Source organism: Emydura macquarii, unplaced genomic scaffold (assembly GCF_026122565.2).
Source record: "Emydura macquarii macquarii isolate MOO-44397 ecotype Brisbane River unplaced genomic scaffold, CSIRO-AGI_Emac_v2 contig_1229, whole genome shotgun sequence".
Taxonomy (NCBI): domain Eukaryota; kingdom Metazoa; phylum Chordata; order Testudines; family Chelidae; genus Emydura; species Emydura macquarii.
In genome coordinates, this window is record NW_027131366.1 from 2,296,329 (window position 1) to 2,309,575 (window position 13,247).

Below are 13,247 nucleotides of genomic sequence, written 5' to 3' on the forward strand. Positions count from 1 at the left end.
TGTGCAGTTTTTTTGTGCCTGCTTGTTGTGTTTATATAAAAGTGGATAGATACATGTTTGATTGTGTTATTTTATTTCCTCATTTATTTATCCTTTTCTCCCCTACTCAGCATTAATGGATCTAAAACATAACAAAATTTCCGAGCATGGAGGCAGCAATGATAATGTTGAAAATTCAGCAGACTCTGCTACTAAGCACTGTTTCATGGATTTGGGTTCCAGGGCTTACTCTACCTCAGCCATCCACTTGACCACTTCAAGTTCTACTCCCACTTCCAGGCACCAAAGCAAACCCAAAGGTGTGTGGTGCAAGCTTGTATTTAGCTTATCTACAGTTAGTCCAAATCCCTGTAGTTGGAGCACCCACTTTATTGTAATGTAGCCTCCCATTGTAACAGATACCGGAAAGTACATAACAGGCCTGCATGCATGCATGATTGTGCACTTATAACGTAGTGGTCCCCTTGATTGGTTATAGGGCTCCTTTACATTAGGAAAGCTTCCATTTGGGAGGTTGCATTACAATGCACTAGTCATTCCTTCAACTGAACTTGACTGCAGGCCCATTGATTCAAAATGGTGGCAAAAAAGATGGCTACTTCACTCATATAACCTGTATAAAGTCACTTAGCAGGCTCTACCACTTACACTGTAATGGCCTGTTCAAGGCAAATCTATGGGATTGACCTTCGAACATTGTTACCTTCTAAACATTATATCCTTTCTAGGATATAATTCAGAAGATAATCTTTGTGAACAATCCCCTGAGGTAGAATTTTCAAGAAACAGACAACATGGTAAGTTTGTAGAATGTAAAATTACACTAACCACCGTGTTGGGTCCTGCTTCATAATGTCTAAACAACCCCTCATAGGGCAATGTAGTTAAACTCAGATTATAAAATGAGTTAAATTATTCATTATTCATTTCTTTGAGGTTTTTGATCAAAATGTTTTATTTTTATCTTAAGATTTTTTTTAAAAAAAAAGTATTTCCCAAACTATTTACAAAAAAAAAAAAAAAGGGAATTCCTAATCAAGACAAACTGACCTGTCTTGGCATCAGCATCTTCAGTGTATGCACTAAAGATGCAACACTGATTTTTAAGATCAATATTTACATTTAAAGCAAGGAAAGGAATCAGTAGGAGTAGATTTCTTGTGGGGGTGGTAGCAGCTGTGCTGGGTAATAAGTGGTTTTCTAGAAGACTTTGAATTTGCAAGCTGGTTAACAGTCAGCACTAAAAGTTCACCACCTCTTCTCTCAGAAAGAACTTGAGAAGAGAGAAGAAACTTAACTTTTTAGATAAAAATTTATGTTTCATGTTGGACCAATAAAAGCTACCTCAGTATATCAAACATAACATTATAGTAGCTTTTTTCATCATTAAAATTTCTCTTGCGGCAAACATAATTACTTTAGAAGCAGACTGAAGAATACATTTCTCTGCGCAAAATGATAGTGGGCAAATGAGATATTCTTAAACACCTGACAAAGAAAGAAGAGGGTTGATGTTTGTTGTTTCCTAGCTTTCTCTCTTGAGGCACATTACATTCTGGTAAAATTTTCAAAAGTGCTGACGACATATTTTCAAAAGTAACTTAGCCATTTAGCATCCTAAATGAAAGTCAATGGGACTTAGGCTCTTAAATCACTTAGGCACTTTTCAAAATGTTACCCTTTGTCCAAACCTTATGTGCTCATGAACTTAATATTCTTGTTTCTTTACAGTTTCCAAGCCAAACAGTTTAGAGAGCAGTAGAAATGCATCCAACAATAGCTCACCTCTCAACTTGAAAGGTAAGATATTTTCAGAGTTGAGGTGCTCTCTGACAACAGAAATGAAATGGAATTGAATGCAAGGCATTTTCTTTTCTTTTCAGTTGGACTTGAACAAATAACATGATTTTGTAACTTGAGCAGGGGCCTGGCTACATGGAAACTTGGAACAGTGTTCTTCAGAATGACTTTTTAAGCATGATTTGACTAAAATGGCCTGAATTCTAGGACAGAGAGAGTCCAATTCTGCCATATCATAATCATGGGCATCATTTTTGAGGTATTCTGATGGGTGTAAGTCCACACTTTAACTCCTTCTGTACGTACAAGCAGTTCTCCAGCATTCTCATTCTGTGCACAACTTTGTAAAATAAACATGTCCTCTAGATTTCATAGAATCATAGAAGATTAGGATTGGGAGGGGCCTCAGAAGGTCATCTAGTACAACCCCCTGCTAAAAGCAGGACTAACCCCAACTAAATTATCCCAGCCAGGGCTTTATCAAGCCAGGCCTTAAAAACTTCTAAAGATGGAGATTCCACCACCTCCATAGGTAACCCCCCATTCCAGTGCTTCACCACCCTCCTAGTGAAAAAGTTTTTCCTAATATCCAACCTAGACCTCCCCCACTGCAACTTGAAACCATTGCACCTTGTTCTGACATCTACTACCACTGAGATTTGCTTGAGTTCTGTTGACCAGGATAAATGTATCAGGCTAAAAGAGGTGAAGTTGCTCTGTGCTGCTTCCCTAGCAGATTCTGGCTTTCAAGTTGGCATGACTTTAGGGCTAGGAGGATCTTCTAGTGCCACAGAGCTGTCACGGAGGCTCAGCTGTAATCCAGAAAAGAGCATGATGATAGGCGGGGGATGTGGCCAGGACACTACTACGCTGTTCCAACCCCAGCTGCTGTTTCAGCTCCTCTAGGACCATTAGCAACCAGCATAACTTAAAGGAGCTTCAAGGCCACTGTAACTTGTACTTGAGGACCAACCTGCACATAGCAGCCCCAGGATCAAGGCTGTGCAAAACTGACTTTTGTTGTGTGCTCTTCTGTTGTGGTTCAGAATCTGGATCATTAAATAGAACTTCCTACACCTGTGGGCAAGAAGCTCTGCTCATTTATTTGGATTCCCTTTTAAACTCTGGTATATATCCTGTTCCTGACATTCTGAAGCTCTGATTTCAGAGGGTTTGGAGGTGGAAAAAATAATGATTGTAAAGTCCACTTTTAGTTGAGTTGTTATTCAGCCTGGAAAAGGAACTGAATCATATACTACCTACTTCAGTAGGGAGTTGACATTCTGCTAAAACAGAAGAAAATGAGTGTTTTCATGTTGCTTATTCCCCTCCTCAGGTTCTTCAGATCGTATCCACGGCAGATCTGAGAGCTTCAGCAGTGAAGATATGGTGCCAAGTAGAGACACACCTGGCTTGCCCAGAGACAGCTATATCTGTCGCTCCACTTCTGCCATCTTGAGCACTAACAACAGACAAGACCCCTCCTTTCACAGGAATGGCTTGATTTCTTATGACATACCTCAGAGGAGTAACCCAACCCAATCATATGTTGGCAAGCAGCGATCTGCTTCTCCTGGCAGCGAGATGGTGACTTTGGAAGAGTTTCTGGAAGAGAGCAACAAGTCATCCCCACCGACTGTACGTAAAATAAAACCATATCTACCTCAGGTGACATGAAAATATTCCAAGCTGATTTGAGGGGAAGGGGCAAAATAAGAAATACAGTGAGATCCTCACTCATAACTGTGAAACTGATTAGAGAGACAAGGTGGTTGAGGTAATATCTTTTATTGGGCCAGTTCTGTTGGTGAGAGAGAGAGAGACAAGCCTTCGAGCTGCCCAAAGCTCATTGTGAGCTATGAATTTTGCAAGTCAGCATTTAAGCGAACAAACCCAATAAAAAAACCTTAAGGATAATACATCACAAATATCCTGTTAAGTTTATTTCTATAGTTGTAGCTAGAGCTGGTAAAATAATTCATTGTAACTGATATTTGTTGGAATGTTGGTGGTTTTTTTCATCCAGTGATTACATTTTCCCATTATTCCACCAGCTTTAAGTTTAGGTGAGCTTTAATTATTCGTGGAGTAGTAACTGTATTGTGCCGTGGTTTGCAGAATTAAATTTTAATCATCTGAGCCTTTGGTATAGTTCTCGGCTGCTAAATCTCTGCCAAAAAATAAAAATTGATGACAATCATAGATTAAATTATAAAGCGTGCATCTTAAAGAGGGTCTGCTGTATCTGAAAAATCTCATGATCCAGTTTTTTAAGGAGGATTTTATTAGGGATCTGGGGGAGGGATCTCTGTTCCCCTGAATTGTGTTGTCTGTTTCTATGAACCATGTGGTACTGTTGTGCTGTTGGTGAAATCAATGCTACAGTATATCACTGTGCACGTAAAGATGTTTTGTAGGAAATAATATGCATTGTCTTGTATCGCTTAGTGATGATGCATACCAGTCACATGAAATGTTGCAGTACAAATCATGTTGATGTCTTCAGACCAAGTCCACTGCTGGTATAAGTTAATAGTACATCAATAACTCAGTAGCATTACTGATGTCAGTGGAGTCTCACCCTCTTATGACAGCAGTGAATTTTGGTCCTTAATGTTTCAAACAAACCTTTTAAAATGTATTGTAGTTCCTTGTTCCGAGTCTCTGGGGTAAATTATTGAATGCAAAATACTTAATACTTGTTGTCTGTAACCATGTGACCATTTCTCCATTTTCATTCTTTCTGTCATCCTTGTTCCTTTTCAGTGGCGAGACAGCTTAAATGAGACAGAAATTATCTCATTGCACCAATTTCTGTTTGAAGCTGATGCACTATATTCCTCTTGCCATTCCCCATCTCATTCCCTCCATCAGGAACCTTCTCATTCAGTCGAACCGGTCCTCAGTCATTCATGTCGTGACAGTGTGAGAATGGGCAGGGGGAGTCGGAGAGCAACTTTGCTATATATCCCTAGGGTATCCATCGCTATTACTGTGTAATTAGCGACTCACACCTCTCTCTAGCCTGCAAACACATTAATGCCTATGGAAGCTTATTTTTTAACATTTCATCACTGCTTTAGTTTGAAAAACTAACGAAACGAAAGTAGCCAAATTACTTATATTAAATACTCCTAAAGTATTTCTAGTGTTTGAGCATGAGCACCTGTTTGTTGGGAGGATAGTAATAGCACAGTATGGTAGTCCTTTAATTTTAACATGCACAACAGAGATTTAGACTAACAAAAAAAAAACCCTCAGACTCTTAGCATTTGATTGAACCTGGAATGCTTCTGACATAGTAAGGAATTAAAATGAGCTGCTGTTTTACAACTATTACTATTTACTACTAGTAAAATGGGTTTTGCTACTGGAAGTAACTTTCTCTATAAACTCTCGTGAAATAAAAAGATATATTAAACCATGATGTATCTCCCCAGAGACAAGCAAAGAAATTAAATACATCACGTTTTTTCAGCACGTTCTTGTTATAACTAGCATGTCCATTAACTATTCACAGCATGCCTTGTATTAATATTTCAACAGTGGTTGATAGTGTCATCCATATGTTTTGCATGTGTCCATCTCCATTAAACATTTACTGTATATTTTCTTTTATGGCCAGGTTAATTATTTGCCTTCAGAATTTTGCACATTAATTTCTGGATGACCAATCATTCATCTAGTTTACTTACAGCATTTAACACATGCAGTATGTTGGTTTTGGCCAAAAAAAACAAAACCAGAAAAAAAACAATGAAATTGCCCTGTATTAGGCTGCTAGCACATCTCCACTTAACGTATTCTCATATTGTGTCACTAAAATTGGAACACAGCCTGTATTCTAGAAGTGACAAACACTCAATCACCGATGTGCACTGAATTGGCCAACACTAAAAGAAGCAAAAGAGCTGCAGCCCAGGGTGCTAACAAGATGAATTTCTTTAACTGATGACAATTAAACTGGCAAATAAGGCAGTCACAATCTAATTTTGATCATCATGTAACTCATTGATCTAAACATAGATACTCTTTTCCCCAATGCTCTCAGCTATAGGTATAAAATAAGTGGTTTTATGTAGGATATTGTGCATCCCTCAAAAGTTGATAGTGACACACCAATCAGTACATAAAACACTTTGAGGGAGAGGTGTGTTGTGCCAAGTGCTCTCTCTTGTACATTTACTTTGTGTTGATCCCTGGGTTGCTTGATGTATGAAATTATGTTGTGACATCCTAGAGAGGAAAATTGCTCACTAAACACATTTTCCTTGTAACAGTGTTGTCATTAACGTGCCATGTATGTATTTTCTCCCCCTAGGACACTTCCAGTAGCAGGGATGACTTGCTGAGTGATTATTTTAGAAAAGCAAATGACCCCCCTTCTATTGTGAACCAGATGGGTCGAAAGGAGACAGCTACGATGCCTACCAGCTATGTGTCACCAACAATAAAGATGACCATCGCCAGTGAAGAGGGGGGAATGTCTAAACCTGGACACTATGTTAAACCCAACCTTAGATCAGCTGAATCTGAGCCTCTGGCAAACTCCACAGGGTCTCTTAAACTTCCTCCCACATCACCACATCAGCCACTCAGTGGGCTGAGACAGGTGGTACAATCTCAGCAGACCAGTATGATGAGCCAGAGGAATGCCTCATTGAGCAGAGCATTTAGTCTGGCCTCTGCAGACCTTCTGAGAGCCACCGGCCCAGAGGTGTACAGACAGGAGGGCCCTCAGAAGCTGAGTGCAGATGTTCGTGCGGGCAGGGACTCTGGCAGTCAGACCTTGCGGCTCTCTGTGCCCCAATGCTCTCATGCTACCGTACGAGAAAGGCCACAGTCTGCAAAGGCAGCAGGTGCCTTGCAAGGTGTTGATTCCCGTTGTCGGCAGCTTGACTTGAGACGTCTTTCTCTGGCACCTCCGAAGGAGGAGAGGCCTCTTTCTTTCCATCAGTCTTCCGTCTCTGCTTCCACCAACAATGTGCAACAGCAGGAACGAGGGAGTGTGGTGCCTGGGCAACACTGTTCACCCGCACAATATGCACCGGCTAAAGTCAAATCCAAGCCAACCACACGCTCTGGGGAAGTGGCCACTGTGGCTCCTGTCAGAGCTGCCTCTAGTAACAATGAGGGTGATGTTACCCAAGGGCAAATGCCGAGTGATGCCCTCATTACCAAATGCCAGAGTAGGTCACCAGAAGGCCATACTGGTGCATTGGGAATAGAGGAATCCAATAGAGGGGACAGCTCCAAGAGCACTCCCGGATCCCCAGATCCCCACGGGGACCCACAGACTGTCTGGTATGAGTATGGATGTGTGTAGTCCATTGATTCTCTTGGTAACGTTTGAGCTACTGACATTTGGATGGAATTTGTTAGTGGCATTTGTCTAAACACTGTGGCAGGTCTTAAAAGGCATTACCTGCACCTCATTATCTAGTTCAGTGGTCCCTGAACTTTTCCTCTTGCACCCTGCCTTAACAGTAATAGAATGTGTCCGCACCCCCTGGGCTGAGAGTGGAGTCGCGGCTGGGCTGGAGCCCGTGGTGGAGCTGGGGCCACAGCTGCAGCCGGGATCTGGCACCAGGAGGGAGGGGGTCCAGAGCAGAGCTGGGGGCCGAGCAAGAGTGAGTGGCACTCCCTCCCCACTTCCTCATGGGGGCTGGCCTGGGACCTGCTGCACCCCCACCTCCGGATGTTCCTCTGTGCCCCCCTGGTAGACCCACCCCACAGTTTGGGGATCACCAATTTAGTTGGTCTAAATGTCTTCCAGTCATTGATTTTGCATGTATATTTTCATGAACGAAGAACTGAAAAGCCGAACCAGGCCCTTTCCTTTGACACTTTCGTGCCTGAAACAAAGTCGACCCCTTACAGAATCCCACAAAAGACATTGGGCCTAATTTTCAGAAGTGCTGAGCACCCACAAATCCAGCTGAAGTCATTGGGATCTGTGAGTGCTCAATATTCTCCGACATTTGGTCACCATCTCTCCCTATCTTTGTACTGCTCTCCCCAATGCTCCCCCAGATGCTGCATTAAAGAAAAAATTAATGGATCAAATTTAACTGTGTTAAATTCAGCCCTCAGTTTGAAAAATAACTTAAGCTAACATAAAAGATCATATAAAGGCAAATTCCTCCCTGGGGATAAAGAACCAGACACTTTCAGTGGCTTAAAGAAAAGCTGAAGGGAAAAAGTGTGTGGCTTTGCAGTGGATCTCAGTAAAAGCAATTATCTTTGTAACAGCTGCATTTTATAAACAGGAGGAATAGAATTCAAGGGTCACATCTTAACCTTTCATATTGGGAACTGTTTGAACACAAAGAGGTCAGTGTACTTGCACTGCTGCCTCCACTACACGCACAGTTCGGCGGACCCTGAATTCTGAAAGCCAAGTGGTGCTGCCTTTTGAAACTTGCTTTATCTTTTATACAAACACTGGAACTGAATACAGCCTGTTCAGGGAGATGCCTGATTTCAATGACATTGCAAAGATGGCATTCCATGTACAAAGGTGACTTGTAAACATGTAAATGAAGAGTTAAATCCTTGTATAGGAGTGCTGTGTAAATTGTATTAATAAACGTGCTATCACTTCTTCTTGCATCCCCATGCATGTGATTGCCCATGTCCTAAGTAATATACAGGAATTTCTCTCATAGATGAAGTCCTTGTTTCTGTCTTAAAGAACTTGTTCAGTGTAGAAACCAAAATAATGTTATATACACGAGAAAGAAATCTACTTTTAAAAATCTATTTATGTTTTAAAAAAAAATTTCTCATGTGTCTGTCAGGAGTTTCATCAGCTGCTTATGTATATATGATGAAATGTGTATCTTTAATTCTATTTCATGTCCGTTAAGATGTTTTCCTTGTGATAGACTAAATTGCTAAAAAAAAATTAAGATTTTCCTTACACTGGTTCTGATTTAATATAGTAAAAGATACATGTAAGCAAGTTGAAACTGATACCAGTTCAGCTAGGAATGTTTTTGTTATATAGGATGTAGCAATCACATTCTGAAAACTACAAGATTGTTTATAATAAAAATGTAAAAAATACAAATTGGTGTGATATTTTTTTCCATTAGAAAATCCCAGATTCATAGGGATCAGGCTAGGTCTGAGTCTGGAAGATTTGTTTAAGCTTATTTTAACACTGAAGAATATTCACAAACTATATAGTTGCACTTCTCTTTACAATATTTCCATATTAGCGTATCAGAAATCAATATTGTGTAGATTGTAATCTCCTTAATGAGGACTTCAGTGGAACTAATTGTGAATTAAATGACAGGCATGTCTTTTTAGGATCAGGCCCTTAGATTTAAGCATTTCTGAGCTGAGACCATTTTAAACAACACCAAGCACAATGTGGATATTTACCAAGTATGCATTTGCATAACACTTTTCATGTATAGATCTGAAAGCACATTACAAATGTGGATAAACATTGTTTCCAAACTGAAGAACAGTGGTAAAGTGACTTGCAACATTCCCTGCTATTTCAATCTAAAACCCTCAAAAGACACGTCTTTATCTATTGCATTCTCCTCTTTCAAAAATCCTTCATCAAGGAGTTTGCTTGGTTATATTAACTGACCTCCAGATTACATTACTAAAGAGTTAGAACCCTATCTGTGAGGTTACATTCATTGTAGCAGCTCTGATTTGATGAAGACCCATAAATTTCATCACAATCTTGATCTCTTCAATTTGAAAAACAATGTTTCTAATTATGAAGCTAGTGTGTGAGGTTTTTTAATTATCCTCTGAATCCCTATTTGTCTTATTTAAACTTATATTGCTCCTATTTCATACTCAAAGGCTATGTCTACACTTTTTTGTCTACACTACAGATTTGCCGCCATCAGATCGACTTATCTGGATTGACCGAGCGGTCAGTGAAGATCCACTCAGTCGATCCAGAAATTGACGTATTAAGACCACCTCCTCAAGTGGAGTAGCACTGAGTCAACGGGAACACAGTTCCCGTCGGCGCAGTGCATTGAAGACCGAGCGCAGAACAGAAGCACAGAAGTCAATGGGAGTTATGCAAGTTTTTTTGCGTAGTTTGCATAACTCCGGTCGACTGCCGCCGAATCTCCGAGGTAAGTGTAGATTTACAACATACGGATTAGCTGAATGTAAAGCGTTTGTGGGAAAGGGGAAACTATTACAATCATTACTATTACTATGAAAGGCCATGAGAATCTCTAGCAGGATATTTCAGCTTGAGAATCAAACGAAAAAAACTAAGGCATCTCCAGAGACTATTGGACTGGAAGCAGGAGAGAGATTTCTGCAAAAAAGAAGTAGAAAAATGATTGTAATGGACTGAAGCAAACTCTTTGTGGTGTTTCTAAAATTATGATTAGTTTACCATTCTGCAGGGCATTTGGAAGGTTATGAGACTCACAAGATTGTCTTCCTATGTCTTTATATATCTGACAAAAGTTTCTCAAATTCCTTATGAACCCATGGGGGGGGAAAACTATAAGTGCTTGTGAATTATTAGAAATGCTTTTTTCCTTAGTTATCTGAGAACTGGAATTTTTGTGTGTGGGCACTGTGAATTTATATAATGCCATTTCATTTGCAAATTTGTATGCTTTGCAGTTGCTAGTTACTTATGAATGGCTATGCTAAAGCTCTTCAGTGTTCAGTATATGAGAAAAAATTTCTGATGTGCATGAGACTGGTACCTCGGGACTAAATGTATGGCCATTCAGGAGTGAAAGATGATAAACCATCAAGGAGCAGGAAACACCTATTGATAGGGGAGGCTCTTAGAGATTTTAAGGTTTTTTTTAGCCTGACTGCAGTGCTTTGAAGTAAGACACTGTCTTGTGTCAATACAAAATTAAATAGAGAAAAGCAAGCAATATGCACCGAGTAGACCTTGTGTCAGCACGGTTTGTAAGGCTGTAATTGGGCCAGGTACAAATATGATGCATAAGTTGGGTAGCTGAGCCACTACCCACTGATGTCGGTCAGTGAGGAAGCCATGCTAATTACCATAAGGCAGGAAGCGGGCAGCGATGTATCAAACGGCACACTATCCGCCATGAAGCTGATAGCATGCTGTCACGTACACCATGGTGTAATTCTCTCAAAAATTACTTTCCATGGTAGAACCAGTAGGGGGCAGTGCGAGTACTCCTTGAACTATAATAAAACCCTGCTGAACCGTTGGACAGTGCTTCAGATGACCCGGACACCAACTGTCCTTGATAGCCCACCGAAGCCTGTCAGAACCTGCTGATGTAGCAGTGCTAATTTGCGGTGATCGGGTAAGTCATCTCTAGACGCGGTTGTTGCTCCAGTTCCCTAATAAAATTAGTTTTGCATAAGCCTTGCCTGTTGGATCTCATCTTTCGGACCACATTTTTGGCGTCACGACAGGATGGGATCCTTCAGGCAACTCTTTGATAGCTGGGGAAAGGAGCAAGGATGGAGTTCCCCTCTGTGGGTCGGGGAATGGATTAGGGAACATTGGAGTTTCCCTGAGGACCTTAAGGTCAAATTTAGTCAATGGCAAAAGACCAGCTGGTGCAATCGGGGAAAGGGTAAAGGCGCCCTTAAAGGACTTTTGTGTCGGGCATTAGACGCGGCATGCACAGAAGTAAGAGGTTTAAAGGAGACTCTGCATAAGGCAGAAGACTCCCGAGCTGGAGCAGAACGTGATGCCGCCACTTGGCGCTCCAACTGCCTGGCTACACAGGGACAGGTTTCTCTCCTAGAGAGGAAATTGGTCCCGGTGACGCAGCGAGCTTTGGAAGCTCAGCGTTGTCGTCCGGTTACTGAGGCCCTAGTTCAGGCTGCTATTTACCGGGATGAGGCTGACAGTGACTGGGACGGGAATGTTCTTGGTTCCAGACTGGACCCTGATCTGCTCTCTGATTCTGGGGAGGAGCATGAGCCAGCCCCTCCCTATACTGAACAACCGGTGGGTCTGGTATCTTTATACCCAGTTATTAAAGAGGAGGTGACAAATCATTATCAACGGGGCCCCCAGTGGGGACCGGGAACCGGGAGGAGGCAGGGGAGACAGCATAGTCCTCCCAACTTGCCCACCCCCGCAGTGCAACCAGGTACCCGACAGGTTCAAGCATATACAGGGGAGCAGCTGTGTAATCTAAGCGATTGCTTCCATAAGAAACCAGGCGAGTGCTGGATAGAGTGGCTTAGCCGTTTGTGGCGCCCTGGGCTGCCTTGACATATTTGAATGAGGCGGAAGCGGCAGTCCTTTCCCTTGGCCCAGGGGTACAACTCGTAGCACCTCCCGAAATGCCAGGAGGGATTTTTACCCTCTGGGAAGCAGCCCTGGGTATGGTTCATGCATTACCCAGGGACTAACGCGAGTTTAAAATTCCTCCGTGGTCTACCATCGACCAGTTTGAAACTGCTATAGAGCAGTTGGCTATAAATGACCTCCTGGATCAGCAGAGTGCTGGGAGCAACCCCCTAAGTCTGACAGCATCTGATGGGGGATGTCGACGCTTGGCTAAAGCTGCCTCTGGACATATGACAGCTTTAGGGGTGTCCCTCCAGCAGCTACATGGACCTGGGAACTGCCAACCTACCTGGGCGGAGGTGGTCCGATGGGGGGGAAGTGATTGGGCTGTTTTCGATAAATCCTTTCCTAGCTCCTGAATTCGTGCCGTGGTGGTTCTGTCCTCCCAAAATGAGCGGGGACGGGGTAGTGCCCGGTCTTGGGGCCGCTCAAACATTGGAGTTCAGACCGAACGGGGGCAACTATGGTGTGCCCTGCTGGAAAAGGGATTTACGCCTCAACAAATTGACAGACTCCCTAACCCTATCTTGCAACAACTTCTAACGGGCCAGAAACCCGTCATGGCTCTGGCCACCAAGTCAGACCAAAGTCAAGCAGGTTCCCAGCTGAATGTACTCGCCCCTTCGGCCCCACCATCGCTGGAAAACTGGTAGTGGGTATCCGGTTGCTGGATGGGGACCCACCTATTGCCACTATTTTCCGGCAAACCCTACTCCTGTCCCCTTGCCCTAGCCCCCGGCTCACGGTGCTTATCAATGACCTTTTTCCAGTTGATTTCATCCTTGATACCGGAGCCCAGATCTCTATGATTGCACATGACAGGGTTCCTGCAGTCCGACCCGAGGGGGCAATTCGTCACGGTTATTGGGGTGGGCCAAAAGCCCTTGCAGTATCCAGTGGCTAAAGTCAAGCTTCACTTCACCTCTGGTCTTGACACCCATGCCCACTTAGCACTGGGCCCCATTAGCCTTATTGGCATAGACTTGTTACACTGCCATGCATTGTCAGGTATATGGGGGAGGTGGATTCCTGCCGATGCTACTTCAAGTTCAGCAGTCTACCTTCTACAACCAGCCCCACCATTGCCTCCAACCGTGCTGGTACACACCAAACAGTACCAAATTGATCCTGCAGCTACTGAATC

At 42.6% G+C, this 13,247-nt stretch overlaps 2 protein-coding genes across 5 annotated transcripts in view; both read left to right on the top strand.

Annotated features, from left to right (window-relative positions):
• The window catches only part of CCDC88C (coiled-coil domain containing 88C), a 129,871-nt gene extending 120,999 nt beyond the window's left edge, over nucleotides 1-8,872 (top strand). For 2 of the 4 annotated variants that reach the window (XM_067547077.1, XM_067547078.1), the window contains exons 26-30: nucleotides 111-299; nucleotides 729-797; nucleotides 1,732-1,800; nucleotides 3,137-3,438; nucleotides 6,122-8,872. In XM_067547077.1, the coding sequence (XP_067403178.1) occupies nucleotides 111-299; nucleotides 729-797; nucleotides 1,732-1,800; nucleotides 3,137-3,438; nucleotides 6,122-7,126 (1,634 nt within the window). In that variant the 3' untranslated portion in view covers nucleotides 7,127-8,872. Of the gene's footprint in view, nucleotides 1-110; nucleotides 300-728; nucleotides 798-1,731; nucleotides 1,801-1,883; nucleotides 1,936-3,136; nucleotides 3,439-6,121 lie in introns of those variants that run through there. The other 2 variants (XM_067547079.1, XM_067547080.1) reach the window with 2 other exon arrangements.
• An 845-nt stretch (nucleotides 8,873-9,717) lies between these two features.
• The window catches only part of GPR68 (G protein-coupled receptor 68), a 41,625-nt gene continuing 38,095 nt past the window's right edge, over nucleotides 9,718-13,247 (top strand). Inside the window, exon 1 of the mRNA XM_067547102.1 lies at nucleotides 9,718-9,917. The gene's annotated coding sequence lies outside the window, so the exon portion shown is untranslated. The remainder of the gene's footprint in view (nucleotides 9,918-13,247) is intronic.